General features: G+C 38.2%; 2 protein-coding genes across 3 annotated transcripts; both read left to right on the top strand.

The window, feature by feature from the left end:
* Positions 1-1804: 1804 nt before the first annotated feature.
* LOC146492734 (major histocompatibility complex class I-related protein 1-like) lies at positions 1805-2550 on the top strand. The gene is made up of 2 exons (XM_085149415.1): positions 1805-2047; positions 2192-2550. Exons 1-2 carry the CDS (start codon positions 1840-1842, stop codon positions 2533-2535), a joined length of 552 nt encoding a protein of 183 aa, XP_085005541.1. The 5' UTR covers positions 1805-1839; the 3' UTR covers positions 2536-2550.
* A 6651-nt stretch (positions 2551-9201) lies between these two features.
* Positions 9202-15376, top strand: LOC146492733 (stonustoxin subunit beta-like). Of its 2 annotated transcripts, XM_085147924.1 has the most exons (6): positions 9202-9828; positions 10111-10209; positions 10532-10623; positions 11524-11623; positions 12625-14052; positions 14227-15376. In XM_085147924.1, the coding sequence occupies exons 4-6, from the start codon at positions 11533-11535 to the stop codon at positions 14898-14900; spliced, it is 2193 nt and encodes a 730-aa protein (XP_085004050.1). In that variant the 5' UTR covers positions 9202-9828; positions 10111-10209; positions 10532-10623; positions 11524-11532; the 3' UTR covers positions 14901-15376. The 2 variants fall into 2 exon arrangements, with proteins under 2 accessions (XP_085004050.1, XP_085004051.1); XM_085147925.1 differs by lacking the exon at positions 10111-10209.
* Positions 15377-16451: the final 1075 nt, after the last annotated feature.

Genomic DNA, 16451 nt, shown 5'->3' with positions numbered 1-16451 from the left:
CTTACCGCTCTGGGAACAGGGACTGACAGGGCCTTAGCCACGCTCACCCAGGTAACCGTTACACACTTTAGGAGGAACTACAGTCTCAAGATCAGCAGGGAGTGTCCCAAGCATGGCTACAGTTTTGGGCGAAACCATCACATGACTGTCACAGATTTGTTGCATTTATGAAAATATTAGAAGCGAAAATGGAAGTTTTAAAAAATGTGTGTTTCAAATTTAAAAATTGGGCAGCCTAAACCAGGATTTCCATATGATAAATGAGCAGCTGAGTCGGCAACCTGCCTTACATGGTAAGCCACAAGAAAGAGAGACTTTCAACAATCACTGAATAAATTGAAACAGGCTAGTAATGGGTCTTCTTTCAAATGCGGATATATATATATATATATATATATATATATATATATATATATATATATATATATATATGCGGATATATATATATATATATATATATATATATATATATATATATATATATATATATATACATATATATATATATACCAAAAATTAAAGATCTCTGTAAAGAGTAGTTAAAGAACTCACCTCCTATAATGCTGCACACTAACAGGTGAGAAAACTGAGTTATGTTTGTAAAGGACTGTCTGTGGAGACACACAGCAGATCATGGCTGACAGAGTTAATAACACAGACCAAACCATAATCAAAGGTAGGGCAGATGTTACACAAGAAGCAATGCTGTGGTGGCGTGTAGTTTGTGGCTTAGCTGCAGGGGAGGGGAGCAGTGGGATCAGGGTGTGGTGTCAGGGGAGGCAGACTCACACACCTGACCCCCATCATCGAATCATGTCTCCCTTTTTAAAGGATGTTGCCTGAACTGGGGGAGAGAGCAGTGTGGCAGCTGGAAAGCTGTTCAGACAGAGTGTGTAAAAACCTGTATCAATAAAATGCATGGCAATGTGCAACGCCGTGTGTGGGTCCTCATTGTTGTCACAAATACATTGAGTCTATCAGGTAAAAATGTGTAAGTCAGTCTCTACCAGTAAATTATTTCCATTATTTATATGCTGACATACCTGATGTAATCTAAATAGATCCTCAGGTTATTTACTTCTTACAATCTATTGGAGAGTAAAAATGAATACCCTTCTGGTTCCTTAATGATCTTTTGGTATATTTCCATCCTGACTGGTATTCTCCTCACAATCAAAAATGACATAGTGAACAAGATGTATGCAGGTTAAACAAGCACTTCTATCAAATTGATCAGTGGAGTCACAGAGAAAATGTCATTTATGTGATTTATGTCACACAATACAGAAAGGCACAAGTCAAGTTATTTTTCATTTGTTAAATATTTTTAAAAAGCACAATTTGCATCACTATCTGACAATAACATTGACATCTTACCATATGTTGTATTCATTTGCATGAACTGGAGATAGCAATCTCTTTTTTGCAGGGTCTTTAATCTTGCCAGACTGTATGATTATAGGCTACTGACAGGCAGACTAAAATTTGAAAATGACAAATCTGCCGATTCAACATCCTGAACACAGAGAGTGGGATATGTAAATAAATATAACCAGTTAACATGAAAACTAGTTAAACTGGAACACAGGATAAACAAAACTTTAAGCTATTTGGGTTTATCTACACCAATATTCTGTCACATGTGTTGCATGAAGAACTTGACACGTCGAACTGTTAGAAGAATCACTTTGTTGTCCTTCATATTAGCATCATGAACCTATGGATACAGTTTGTGAAGCGTGAGGGAAATTAAGTCAGTATTTCAATCCATTGTGTCAGCTCACAAGATCAAGCTGGCACTCAAATACCAACTTTTCACGTGTTCATCTTTTGCAAAGGATGAATGGTTGTGAATGGGATGATGAGACTGGAGAGGTTAATGGGTTCAGTCAGTATGATTATGATGGAGAAAACTTTCTAGCATTGGACCTACAGAACCGCGCATGGACAGCTTTAAAACCTCAGACCGTCATCACCAAACTGAGATGGGATGCTGAAAAAGATCAATTAGTATACAAAAATAAAGTTACATACATGAATGCCCTGGGCTTTTAAAGGAGTAAAAATTCAGGGCATTCATGGCAGGAGCTTTTTGCAGGGAGCAGGCAGAATTACAGAATCTGATGTAAAGTAGTGAAAGAGAAAATTCATATGCCTTTCTAAATTAGTCAAATTCAAAAAGGAATTTAACAAACTGCCTGTCTCTTTCCAGCTCTTCCCACAGTGTCTCTCCTCCAGAAGACTCCCTCCTCTCCAATCAGCTGCCACGCTACAGGTTTCTATCCTGACAGAGCCGTGATGTTCTGGAGGAAAGATGGAGAAGAGATTCATGAAGGTGTGGCTCCTGGAGAGATCCTTCCGAACAATGATGGGACCTTCCAGATGAGTGTTGATCTGGAACTTTCATCAGTCACACCTGAAGACTGGAGCAGGTATGACTGCGTGTTTCAGCTGTCCGGTCTGAACAAGGACATCATCACCAAACTGGACAAAGCAGTGATCAGGACCAATACCGATATTAGTAAGACTAGATAATTTTCTTATTTTCTCATTTGTTCAAAGTTACTTCACTATTAAAATGAAGCATCTTACTGAATGGTGCTATTGACACTTTGACATTGACATAAAACTTTAGAAATGAATGCAATTATTGATTTATTTTTTTTTTTTATAAAAAAGACAATTACAAGATACACAAATTACTGTTCTTTATGCATTCATCTCTGACTCGGTAGCTTCATGCTGCAGGTCTGCAGTTACCAGATCATTGTGGCAGATGAAAATGTCATGAGCTTCTGCGGGAGGTTTCTTCCTGCCCAAACCTTTTTATGAAGTGGTTTTACACATTGGAGCAATTGATTGTTTCTATAATGGTATTAAGGTTTTACACTGAAATATCAGTGTTCCCTGAGCTAATATTGAATAAGCTGACCTTTGTCACATTTACCAATTTTACCACATTTACCAATCCAATCTCTAATTAGTTTATGAAGAACTAATTGCTAACAACTCAGTAAGATGCTCACTGAAGTGGGAACACTTATGATTATAACTGAAGTAAGTAGTTATGTCTCTGTGCTGCACAATATTGAATGAGTTTGTGCCACTCATTATTTCAATAGAGATATCCGATGCATCAACTAACAGGTCTTTATTGATTTGTTTCTCAGTCATTCTTAAGCAACTGCACAAATTTAATGCAGCATTATAAAGTATTTCTGTATTTTGTTCAGCAGGTAAGCCAGCTGACATCACCACTGCAGCCGTTGTTATGAGTATTATCCTCGTTGCAACTGTGGCAGTTGTGGTAGCTGTGGCATTTCTTCCTCACAAAAAGAAGAAAGGTGAGAGTTCTCCATTCGGGAAATGCAGAAATCAGAAATCAGTTTTTGAGTTTGTTTTAATTCATACTGCCAAAATTGTATTTGCAGTTTTGTTTAGGATTGTGTTTATCGTCTAACTGGTTTGACCAGGACTGATCTCGCTTATTTGCCGGGCTGGGGAACAGGGGTGTGTTTGTAAACGGAAAAAGATAATCACTTGATATTATATCTTCAAAAGGCTAGAAAATATCCAGACTGTATATTTTTGGTCTTACAGCGCCTGACGATGGCTCTGGGCAGTCTGAGACATTAAATCTGCAGAAGTGATTTTCCTGCTGCCGTTCTGCGATCCACTCTCTCCATGATTTTCTTCTGGCTGTGCCACTGCCTTCCACAGTTCAGGGACACAGGTGTTGTGAAGAATAGTTATTATAGCATGGATAATGATAGCATTTTGCATTTTGCTGTATATTAGAGTAAATAATTTTACTGTCAGATGTTGATATGAAGAGCCTCAAATGTAATATTTAATAATATTTTGTGTAATTATATATCATGGTTCCTCCTTTTAAATTTCGGAGGAGTTAATCTCATACTCTATATTATTTTGTTCTGAATGTAGTATTAAGTTTTGTTTCCTATATTTCTTGTTCATGGTTTCTTCTTTATGTAAATGTCCTTTTGTGTGCTAGTGTTGTCTCTGTGTTTTGTAAGAACAGCTCTTGTGTTAAGTATATCTCATCTCCATGTTTTGCTTTCTGTCTGTGTGAAGTTCTTAGTATAGGTCGGCACAGTGTTTTATTATCTGTTTTAATTTGGTGATTTCTTGACTATAATGCTTTGTATTTAATTCTACTTTCTCTTTGTAATTGCCTGTGGTTTGCTATCTCTCGCATAAAATCACCAAAACACAGCACAAATTCTGCCAATGATTATAAACCATTGAATCTTTTGGTGAAGCAGTGACGTGCCGAGTGAAGTGTCGGATATCACTGATCACGTGATCAAGTCATTGCTTGCGGACACTCCTGGCTCTAGTCACGTTCTCTATTTCTCCCTGTGTAAATACAAGCCTGTAAACAGTTTAACAGTGTGCATCGAGTCCTCATTTGGGTCCAAACCTTGTGCTAACATCAGTTGATGACAGCCAGTATGACCTCAGAAGACATCACAAGATAATTCTTTAACAGCCAAGAAGTGTGGCGGAGCCAGATTGGGACCCTTGGGACTTTAGGTTTTGTTTTTAATCATTCTCTTCCCTGATCAGGGTATTTTTATGCTGTAAATAAAGTGTATTTGGTGAATAGACACATAGCTCAATACATGAGTGGGGCCAAGACAGGAATAACCAGTAACACCAGCGGAGTAGAACACCAGTTCCTGCTAGGTAGAGCAGTCACTCGAGACTGTAGTCTAGACTGACCAGCCTGTAGACTGCCTAAGTTGACTGCAAGAAAGCCTATGACAGTGGCTCACACATTGATCCTGGAATTCCTGGAACTGTACAAGATCATCAGAGCCTAAGAGCCTTCAATAGCACCTTAGTGGAGCTGATGTGGCATTGGTACTGTTGAGTGGAGAGCATAGTGTATATGAATGTTGCATAAAAAGAAATTGAACGTGTGAAGGGGTGAATGAAGCATGTTGTATAAAACGCTTTGACTGCTCAGGTAGAGTAAAACTCACAATCAGTTCATTTAGGGAAGACTCATAATTTAGGTAAAACGACACCATTTGTGACAATCATAATATCAATCTGATTTTGAATTACACATTTAATGGCACAAAAAATGTTATGCATGCAGTTTGCATCCTTTAAATTCACATTGGCATTAAAAGATCTTGGACTTGTGTAACCTGCCTGCCTTCATTTTAGACTAATAGCAACAACTTCCACAAAAATCCCCCAAAACACAAATGTGTGTCCTCATAATTCTATCATTAAGTTGTTCATCTAAAGTAGCTCCATTTAAACAGTCTAATATCAGTGCAGGTTTCAAGTTTGATGCTATAATTATAAGAAATAAAACATATTAAATTATCTATTTGCATAAGTACTTGTAACTCAGTTGCCTGAAACCTGCAGTATATAGGGGATGTAGTTTTACTAAATAATAATGTTTAACATTTTTGCAGGTTTTTTTTTCTTTTTCTTACTAACCAAGCTGACTTTTGCAACTCAATTGAAGCAGCAGAAGTAGTATTTATAAAAGAAAATAAATCTCTCTAAAGTATCTGAAACCAGAGGTTGTGTCCTGTCTTGTGTCCTTGTTATGCTTTCAGGTGGAATCCAGTGTGCATGCCATGGTAAAAACAGAGAGACTGTTGGAGGCACACAATCGGTTTAATGTTTAATTTTTTCTGACTCAGACAACTTCGCCCCAGCCTAACAGAAAACAAAACTTGAACAAGTCACGCAACCACTTGCAGTTGTTTTTTGTCTGTTGTCTTTCTTGTTTTAATGAATGTGAAAATGGAAAAAAAGATGAAGTGTGTGCTTATATTACTCCTGTGTTCTCCTGCTGCATCTCCAGGTAAGATATTTTATTTAACCCTAGAACACTATCGCCGGGTGATTTTCACCCGAGCAAATGTATTTACATAATTTTCAATATGTTGCATTTGCCTGAGTGTGGTGGGTCCCTGGGTAGCTTCAGCATTGTCTTTGACGTCTTTGAAGGCATGGGTGTTTCCCTACCCCAAATCCCGCTTTTTCCTACAGGCATGTGTTCGGGTGAATTTCACCCGGCAACAGTGATAGAGGGTAATGTAGGTTTTGGGTGGATTTCACCCGGTGATAGTGTTAGTGTATAAAATCAGGTGATCTTGCCGCATTTCAAGGGTGACAACATTCAGGCTCACCATATTTACTGTCCCTCTTCAACTACAGCTGTCACCCTGTTGCAAGTTTAGTGTCTTTGGCATCCCAGCTAGTGAGTAACACATAGGTTTTTCTTTTCTTTTTTTTAATCTAAAAGCTATGTTATGTAGCTAGCTGTGGCATGACCTTAGTGGGAACAATAAAAGCAAACAAAAGGGAGATCCCACAAGTGATGAAAGTTAAAGAAAATCACGCGCCAGGCTCCAGTGCATTTCTCTTTACCAAAGAACTAACCTTGGTGTCCTTCCTCCCCGACAAAGCTTCAAAAAAGAAGGTTGTACTGCTCCTGTCATCCATGCATACACAACCAAGCATAGGACCCACTCGTAAGCCCGAAGTGATTGAATTTTACAACAAAACAAAGGGAGGTGTCGATACTTTTGACCAGATGTGCGCGCACTATGGTTGTGGAAGAAAAACCAAGAGATTGCCCATTTGCGTGTTCTATGGCATGATCAATGCTGGTGTGATAAACTCATGGATCATTCACAATGAGAATGCAATGAAGAGAGGTGAAAACCAAATGCAGAGGAGGCCTTATATGCAGGCTTTGGCATTGGCACTCATCAAACCATGGGCAGAGCAGAGGCTCCCCTCTTCAAATCTGTCACGTCAACTCATAGTCCTGATCTGTAGCGTGCTCGACATCCCTACCCCTGGCACTCTTGAAGGTGAGGCAGGACCAGTGGCAGCAGAAAGCAGTGGTCCCTTGGTGAGGTGTGCTGACTGCCCCTCAGGCTTGGACAGGAAGATGCGATACAGGTGCCATGTCTGCCGTCGACCGGTGTGTCCACGCCATTACTACCCTGTGTGTACTGACTGCATGTAAGGAATAGGTAAGTAAGAGTGGTCCTGGAATTTGCATGTTATCTTTATTTAGTGCAGTGGTTATGAATAAATATCAACAAGTGGTGATTTCCAAGGGAATTCATATGGTAAAAAAATATTTTAGTCAACTGGTCATTTGGCCACTCAAAAAATGCCATTTTTTGTTTCTCTCTCCTGCAGCTGTTCGCGTGTCAAGGAAACTGTGCCTTCACCAGGGAAGACTCAAATATCCCATTGAACTACTTCAGTTGTGTGTAATGAATCTAAAATATATGAACGTCTAATGTTTATCAGTACATTGCAGAAAATAATAAACTTTATCACAATATGCAAATTTTTTGAGAAGGACCTGTATTGCTGCTTCTGTTCGGTGGTGTCGAGCCAAACGGACTTTAACGTGTGTTTGAACGAGCTGACGGTTCACTCGTTAAGCTGAAAGAAAGATGCTTTAATCACAGGAGTCACACATGTGTCCACTGTACCATCTGGGAACTCTTCTTGTTTAGCACTCATAATAACACAAACACTAAATCCTTCTGTTTGTAGCAGTGTCTACACCTGAGACTGTTACCTGACTGTCTGTCCTGCACTCTCTCTCTTTTTCTTTCTCTCTGATTGTGGAATAAAAGTATGAACATGTGTTTATAAGTTACACTTGTGTTTGAATCCTGCAGCTTATCACACATTTGATTTCCATGTGTGACAACTGCAAGTGTCCAGAGTGAGGACAGACTGAGGGACCCACTGCTGCACATCATCTGTGAGGCTTTGCACCCCTGATGATCCACCAGGACAAACTGAGCAGTGTGTGAGGAAGAGGAGGAGGAAGAGCCAGCAGCAGCTGACAGATGGAGAAAATAAACAGACTGTTCCCTGTTTGTGAAGGACTGCTAGGAAAGTTTAGAATAAGTAAGGCTACGTTCACACTGCAGGCGAAAGTGCATCAAATCCAATTTTTTTGACCCTATGTGACCCATATCCGATCATGGTAGGAAAAAAATACCATGATCGGCACAAATCCGATATTTTCAAATCCAGTCTGGGTCACTTTCGTATGTGGTACTGAATCCGATACATATCCGATGTTTCAGAAAGCTGCTGTTTGAACGGCCATGTCGCATTAAATCCGTCTTTTACGTCACTGACACAAGACAGACGGCAATTATCAGCTCCCGAGAAGACATCGCGAACGCTTCCTGACCATCCAGTGAAACTGTTGGGAAGACAACGTTGGAGAAACGTGAACATTTTATTTGTACTGTATAATCTGCAGATTCTGACAGAAATCTGCAACTATCCTTTGAAGCACCGCTCCTCTAAAACAGCAATAAGGATCATTATTAGGTTATTTACATTATTCTGTAAATAACAAAATAACTTAAAGCAAAAATTGGGAAACGTGAAGTCCGAAGTCTTTATATTAAGGGCCATCAGTCAAACAATATTGTTTGCTCTGGGTCTAAACAGAGCGCGTTGTGTGTGACGTCTTCTTTTGCGCGTGCGGGCCGCTTTGAGCGTTCACTAGAGCAGCGGTCCCCAACCCCCGGGCCTCGGACCGGTACCGGTCCGTGAGTCGTTTGGTACCGGGCCGCGAGAGTTGAGGCTCAGGCGTGAAATGTATAGTTTTCAGGGTTTTTATCGGTTTTCAGCGTTATTTTGTTATCGTTTTTATCGTTTACTCTGTTTTTCTGGGTCTTTTCACGTGTGTTATGAATAAATTTTCTTTTTTCCGGTACCGGTACTAGTTTTATTTTGTTGTATTTATCCGCGACACCTTAAAGGCCGGTCCATGAAAATTTTGTCGGGCATAAACCAGTCCGTGGCGAAAAAAAGGTTGGAGACCGCTGCACTAGAGCACGTTTGCTGTCGCATTTTATTTGTAGTGTGAACAAGCAGACACAAAAAATCGGATTTGATCAAAAAATCGGAATTGAGCATTAAGACCTGCAGTGTGAACGTAGCCTAATTGTCTGTCCTGAATCAGTCTTATTAGGTGATGTTCAAATAATTTTATCATTCCAGTGTTTTCAGTGTGGGAAAAGTACTCAGGGCCTTCAAGGTAAACACTATGAAAGGCAGAAACAAGTGTAATATTCAGAAACCTAAAGTATGTATCAGCAGCAGAATGGAGCTAAAAATAAATGTTTGTTTCAGTTCTATGAAGCTTTGAGTATTTTAGATTAGCAGTACTGCTGTGTTTGTTGCATCATATTGCTGCACTTTTTTAAGGATAGGGAAACATCTGACGGGGTTATGTAATTGGTGTGGTGTTATGGAAATAGTTAAGCATTCATTAACTGCAGGAGGTATGGTAACTATAGGAGAATGATGAGGGTAGAAATGGGAAATACTGGGGAATTCAGGTTTGAAAAGCTGGTTGCGGGGTTATGATTTCACGAAGGGAAAGGAATTGGTTCTTCAATTTCTGAGAAATACAGGACTTTTTAAGAGGATTTAAAGAGTTAGAGGTGATCTAAGTAAAATCCAGGAGATGGCAGTAATGCAAAATCTATGGATGCAACCTACCGTTAAAATGGAAGAAGAAGACGAAGAATGCTTGTGATTTGTTGAGATTGTATGGAGGTGGGAGTTACCGGGGCGGTTTCTTAAACTCGGCGCCCGAGTTTAAGAGGAGATTTTCGCCGAACTGCCGGCTTACATTGCTGTAAACTTGGGTGTGCAACGCAGTGTGTTCGCTGCGTTGTCTGTTTAATAAGTACGAAACGTGGAGCAATTAAGGCACCGGGTGTTATCTCAGGGGCAGCTGTACTCCGTTTTCTGCTGGATTAATGCACCGTATGTATATGACTTCACCCTATATTTTCATATGTTACGTGGAAAATAGACTGTGGCTAATTGCGTAGTTTGACTATTGCCACTTGTTATATTTATGCAAACAAACAAACAGATTTTATCTCTGGGTGTCTGCTTGCCAGTCCACCTCATTCGGCAGCATGTGTTTATTGACGCCTGCCAGCTTTGGTTACATTTGCATGACTGTGGCCTCCCATCGGGGCCTTTTCTCTTTGAAGATCCGCTATCTAACCTAACACCGTTTCTCTGTTACTGTTTCCCGAGGCCCCATACTGTGATTTGGTGATTGCCGCGTATCTGAGGGCTGAAGCTGGATTTTTTGTTCTCCTACCGACCGAACACTGGTTCTAACTGGTTTTAAAAGTTAAGTGTTTCTTTAGCTGATGTCATCTTTGGCTCCGCCTTGGGTGGATGCACAGATTTTAACATGTCTTTTCTGGCAGCTACTTTTTGGATGGGTTTCTGTTTTATTTATTTTTACATACATGCTGTTATATCTATTTTCCCCTATTCATTGCTAATCTTGTTTATTGTAACGTTAATTAAATTTGAATTTTATCTATAACGTTTAGCTGTTACTGTTAATCCCCTGAAATTTGACACTAAGCTGCCACTAATCCACTGAATCAGGCTAATAGTGACTTTTATTGATTATTAATTTGATTTCTCTTCTGTTTCTTGATAGAACTGAGGGTGGACCAGTAGCAGTGTGATCTATAATACGGCACCTTGAATGTGAGACTGTGTGGTATCCCTTTTATTGGCCCTGCATTACTGGTAAATCATATCCTAGTCCACTCTTTCTCTTTTCTTTCTTTTGTTTTGTTGTTTTAAGCATATGTAATGCTGTTTTTATAGGGCAGCATTTAGGCCAATAGTGGGTGTGCTGCAGTCATTCATTCTGTTCAAACCTGTGTGTCCTTCTTTTAATAATATTAAACCCTTAGATATCCTGGTGGCAAAATTTCCACAGGCAGCATCACTATAAAATCATTAAGTTTCCTTGACTGTACTGCCACACATGCATGTGTGTATGTGACCAGCTGCACATGGTCTGTATGTGCAACTGTATGTGTTTCGTTTCATTGACATTAATTATTCTATATAGAACAGAGGTGGATATCACATATCAGATGTTTGACCCTGGGATTAGCATCCACTGTTGTGAATCTTTGTGACAAGTGAGCAGCCAAAAGTGGCTTGTACAAACCTGTATGTGTACAAATCTTGCCATGTGCTGCTGTATCCCTTACCACTCTGGTTCCTGCAAAGGTTGCCCTGCTTCACGAACAATCATCACATACTCCACTACTTTTCAGTTTAACAAACACCAATATGAGTCATTACATCTGTTACAAAATAAAACGAATAATATAATAACTAATAACCTAAACCCGATGCCAACGCAGTGCTAGGAGTTGCATACAATTTGTATCTGTTGTGATTTTGACCTGCAATGGTCATGAAAGCAATATAGTCATAAAAATCATTACTCGTTTTAATTTTCAAATTTCAGATTTGAGCTACCTTATGTTTGTTATCAGCAGCTGCCTTCATGTTTGGATTGTTCAGGGTATCTCTTGGTATGTTTTGTCAGTGAGCAACAGTCCACTGCTGCTTGGTTCTCTCTTTGGAATGCAGAATTTAAAGGTGTATGATAAATGGTTTTTTCATCAGGTCGGAGACATGGCTTCAGATACGATGACAGTGGCTGGTCTGGGTCGACCTTTTGATCTCGGAATGCTCTACAATGCTTTAACGGATGAGCCAATATGTGGTAAGTTTTGTCTTTATTATAAACATAAATGGTTTGCTTTTAAAAAAAAGATTGTTTAAATATACTCGTCAGTAATATAAATGCTTGGACATGTTCAAGGTGTCTTAAAGATCAAAATTAATGGTATTTTCTGATGAAACGAATATTTTTTTCTGATAATAATAATAATAATAATGATAATAATAATGGGGGCAGCACTGTACGGTGGTTAGCACTGTTGCCTCACAGCAAGAAGGGCCTGAGTTCATTTCCACCATGAGGCCGGGGTCTTTCAGTGTGGAGTTTGCATGTTCTCTCCCCGGGTACTCCAGCTTCCTATCCGTGTGGGGATAGGTTAATTGAACAATCTAAATTGCCCATAGGTGTGAATGCAGGGGTGAATGTGAGTGTTGGCCCTGGGACAGACTGGCGACCTGTACAGGGGTGTACCCCGCCTCTCGCCCCTCTCGCGACCCTACAAAGGATAAGCGGAGGCGAATGGATGAATAATAATGATAATAATAGTAATATTAATAATGATGATGTAAATCATGAATTAAGAATTTAAAAACTGGATGGAAAGTAATAAATTATCACTAAATCTTAGCAAAACAAAATCAGGTGTCACTGATGTTTATTTATAGAAACGATGTTAGGTTAAGTGCCAAATTACAATATTTGTCTTAAGGCACTTATCTATTATAAGCTAAAGATGCTAAAATCAATGAAAGACTAGAGGCTTCTTACCTGCCTCCCTAAAACACAGGAGGAAAGTATTATAAGCAGATGTCTTCCCCAAAGAACTCAATGGGAAGTTCAAGTCAGCTTGGGAAAATACAAATTAGAATAAGCAATACTGCTCTTAAGCAGGGAGGAAATAAAACAATAGTCACACATAAAGTACAGTTATGATCTTGTAACATAATGATGATAATAATGGCTCATAAAATCATGAGCTGCACATTATTTCCTGACTTTACCAAAAGCTTCATAAGATAACTAACATTTTGCCATTTCTTTAGGTTTAACCTTGTGGGATGATCGCACTCTACAAGAGCACACAGTTGAGAGACCTCAAAGAAGCAGCACGTTTGAAACTTCTGCTTGCGACTCCATTGAATCCAGATGTTCCTTGTTGGGTTTAGAACCTTCTTTGAAGGCCAGTTTTCTTAGTGGATGTGTAGAAGTTGGAGGATCTGGCAAATATCTGACGGATAAAAAGACATCCAAGAACCAAAGCAGAGTGACTATTCAGTACCAAGCTACCACCAGCCTCAGAAAATTATCAGCATCTATATTTGGCACCATAAATGAACCGCAGAGACAAATTATAGAAAGTATCTCAGCTACACATATAGTCACTGGTATCCTTTATGGGGCCAATGCCTTGTTTGCATTTGATAGTGAGAAGTTAGACAGTAGCCAAGTGAAGGACATCCAGGGAAGCATGGATGCTTTAATAAAGAAGATCCACGTTGACGGGAAACTTGCCGGGACGGGAAAGCTGACTAAAGAGGAAAAAGACCTGAGCAAGAAATTCTCCTGTAAATTCTTTGGAGACTTCATTCTGGACAGCAACCCTACAACATTTGAAGAAGCAATGAAGACCATTGCAGAACTGCCAAGGATCCTGAAGGAAAAGGGTGAAAATGCTGTTCCTATAAAAGTTTGGCTGACGCCACTGAAGACATTAGGGTATGGAGGTGCAGAGCTGGTAAAAGACATCAGCGTTGACTCACTAAGGAGGATTGAAGATACTCTGGAAGCTCTAAAGGAGATGAAAGAGAGATGCAATGACTCTCTGGATGAGGTGGTGGTGAAGCATTTCCCACAAATCAAACATTACCTACAAAACTTTCAGAAGTTGTGTAGTGATAAAATATCTGACTTCCAACGAACTCTGAAAAGAGTGCTTCCCTCCATTCGTGAAGGTAGAGCGGATGAGAGCTCACTGAACGACGTTTTTGATGACTTAGACAAGTCACCATACAATCTGGGAAATCTTAGCAAGTGCCTTGACTATGTAGAGAGAGAAATCAACATCATCAGGTCATTTTTAGGGAGGATGGAGGGAATAAAGATTGTTCAAAATAAGTCAGAATTAGATAGAGCAGTACTTGCCACAGGTGTAAATCATGCATTTTGCTTTGTTTTCACCGGTTTGAAAAATGCTGACCTCAACCTTGATGCAATGGCCAATGAAGACCCATGGTATTATTTAGACGATACCTTGGATCATATGAAAAAAGTAGCAGATTTTTTCATGGATCTTTACAGAGCATACAAGAACAGCACCCAGCTCTGTTTCCTTGTAGCAGCTATACAACACCAGAATTACAAAGGAGCCACCATTTATCAGTACAAGGAGGGCAGAATGATTACTGATCATTTTTCAAAGCCCAAGATACGGGATCCCAGAACTATAAAAAAGCGAAGTCATTTTCTTTGGAGTAAGTATTTACTTCCTAGATTGCTAGTTTTCAAAATCATCAAATATTTAAAGGCATTGTTGTAATTATCAACAAAAACCAAATATAGTTTTTTTTAATATTAGAAGTTACTTGACTGAAGTGGAAGATTATGTAGATGACTCCTAAAAGATTGTGTTTTTGCCTTTCATTCAGATTACTGTCATCTCACTCTGGACCCAGACACTGCAAATAACTACCTCACTCTATCTGAAGACAACAAGAAGGCAACATGTGGGACGTGGCAAACCTATCCAGATCACCCACAGAGATTTGATGGACATACACAGGTTCTGTGCAAACAGCCGCTGACTGGTCGCCACTATTGGGAAGTAGAGTGGAGCGCTGGTTATATGCCGAGTGATGTTCGCATAGCTGTTGCATACAAAGAAATTGGAAGGAAGGGAAGAATGAATGATTTAGAGCTTGGATGTAACAAGATATCCTGGTATTTTGGTGTGGATAAAAGTGAATCCTTTGTTCCTTTGAGAGACGCACTTTACAAAATTGTGTCTAAAATAAAACCCTTCATGCCTTTTGTAGACATGTTTTATAAAAGGCTTGTAGCATACCATGATAATAAGGTGAGGATGGTTTTTTCTCTGACTAGATTGGGCAGAGTTGGTGTGTATCTGGATTGGCCTGCAGGCACTTTGTCCTTCTACGATGCTTCCTCTAATAGTGACAAACTTGTTCATCTGTACACCTTTGAAACCAAATTCTCAGAGTCTGTTTACCCAGGGTTTTACATCTATTACCCATCCAATTATGTTTTCCTGTGTCCAGCTAGTCAGATGATGGAAAACATTTTGCATACACCTGTTTACTGACAAAGAAGTAAAGCGCTCTAACAAAGACCAACTTGTAGAGGAAAGTCTCACCTTTGCTTTGTTGCTTCAGTGGTGAGGGAGAAGTGCTGATTGAGCATTGCTCGCACTTCCACCTCCAGCCATTGGCCAACTCTAGGGTGACCGAGCAATAAGGTGTGATGGACCTGTATGCAATGCAAAAACGAAGTATGATGATAAGTGCTTTGATACAGCTTCTTTGTCCATGCTTTGCTGTCTCCTCACTGCTTGCTACACACCAAGGAGTGCCTATGCTCCACAAAAACAGCAACATGCTTTCTGTATGACACACGGTGATGACCTAGATTTAATTGGTCTGATATTTTGTGCCATATTTGTAAATACTTAGTTGAGGAGAAATGTAATCTAAAAATTTGACTGCTTCTTGTCTTTGTTATCCTGACCTGGTTGAATAAAAGGCTTTGTAAATACAACTCACAAAGAAAACCTGTCTGTGGATTTATTCATTCTATAACACCTACAGATTAGTATTGCTGTGTAATATCACGACACCCTAAGCACATCTATTGCATCAACAACCATTGCCCTTACTATTTGCCAGTATTTCTGCTATAGGTATCGTAAGTACCATGGCCATCCACACATGGGCCTAAGCCAGGGGTCAGCAACCTTGAACACCCAAAGAGCCATTTGGACCTGGTTTCCACAGAAAAGAAAACACTGGGAGCCGCAAATACTTTTTTGACATCTAAAATGAAGATAAAAAAAAAAAATATATATATATATATATATATATGTATATATATGTATATATGTGTATATATATGTATATATATATATATATATATATATATATATATATATATATATATATATATATATATATGTATATATATATATATATATATATATATATATATATGTATATATATATATATATATGTATATATTTATATATATATATGTATATATATATATATATATATGTATATATTTATATATATATATGTATATATTTATATATATATATGTATATATTTATATATATATATGTATATATATATATGTGTATATGTATATATATATATATGTGTATATGTATATGTATATATATGTATATGTATATATGTATATATATGTATATATATGTATATATGTATATGTATATATATATGTATATATGTATATATATGTATATATGTATATATATGTATATGTATATATATGTATATGTATATATGTATATATATGTATATGTATATATGTATATATATGTATATATATGTATATGTATATGTATATATATGTATATATGTATATATATGTGTATATATATGTGTATATGTATATATATGTATATATGTATATATATATGTATATATGTATGTATATATGTATATATGTATGTATGTATATATATGTATGTATGTATATATATATATATATATATGTATGTATGTATATATGTATATATATATATATTTTTTTTAATTTAATTTAATTTTTTTTTTGCCTTATGCTTTTATAAACAACTATAGTATGTTGCTTATGAAATCCATGATTTGCTACAGA

Source organism: Neolamprologus multifasciatus, chromosome 22 (genome assembly GCF_963576455.1).
Source record: "Neolamprologus multifasciatus chromosome 22, fNeoMul1.2, whole genome shotgun sequence".
Taxonomy (NCBI): Eukaryota; Metazoa; Chordata; class Actinopteri; order Cichliformes; family Cichlidae; genus Neolamprologus; species Neolamprologus multifasciatus.
The sequence above is the reverse complement of the archived record's forward strand: the minus strand, read 5'-3'. Positions and strand labels throughout refer to the sequence as shown.

Bases quoted from the DNA above. Each gene is read 5' to 3' on its own strand.
- LOC146492733 (XM_085147925.1), top strand. From the start codon at position 11,533: ATGGCTTCAGATACGATGACAGTGGCTGGTCTGGGTCGACCTTTTGAT. The intron at 11,624-12,624 runs GTAAGTTTTGTC...CCATTTCTTTAG, and splicing joins AACGGATGAGCCAATATGTG to GTTTAACCTTGTGGGATGAT. The intron at 14,053-14,226 runs GTAAGTATTTAC...CCTTTCATTCAG, and splicing joins GCGAAGTCATTTTCTTTGGA to ATTACTGTCATCTCACTCTG.
- LOC146492734 (XM_085149415.1), top strand. From the start codon at position 1,840: ATGAATGGTTGTGAATGGGATGATGAGACTGGAGAGGTTAATGGGTTC. The intron at 2,048-2,191 runs GCTTTTAAAGGA...AAGGAATTTAAC, and splicing joins TACATACATGAATGCCCTGG to AAACTGCCTGTCTCTTTCCA.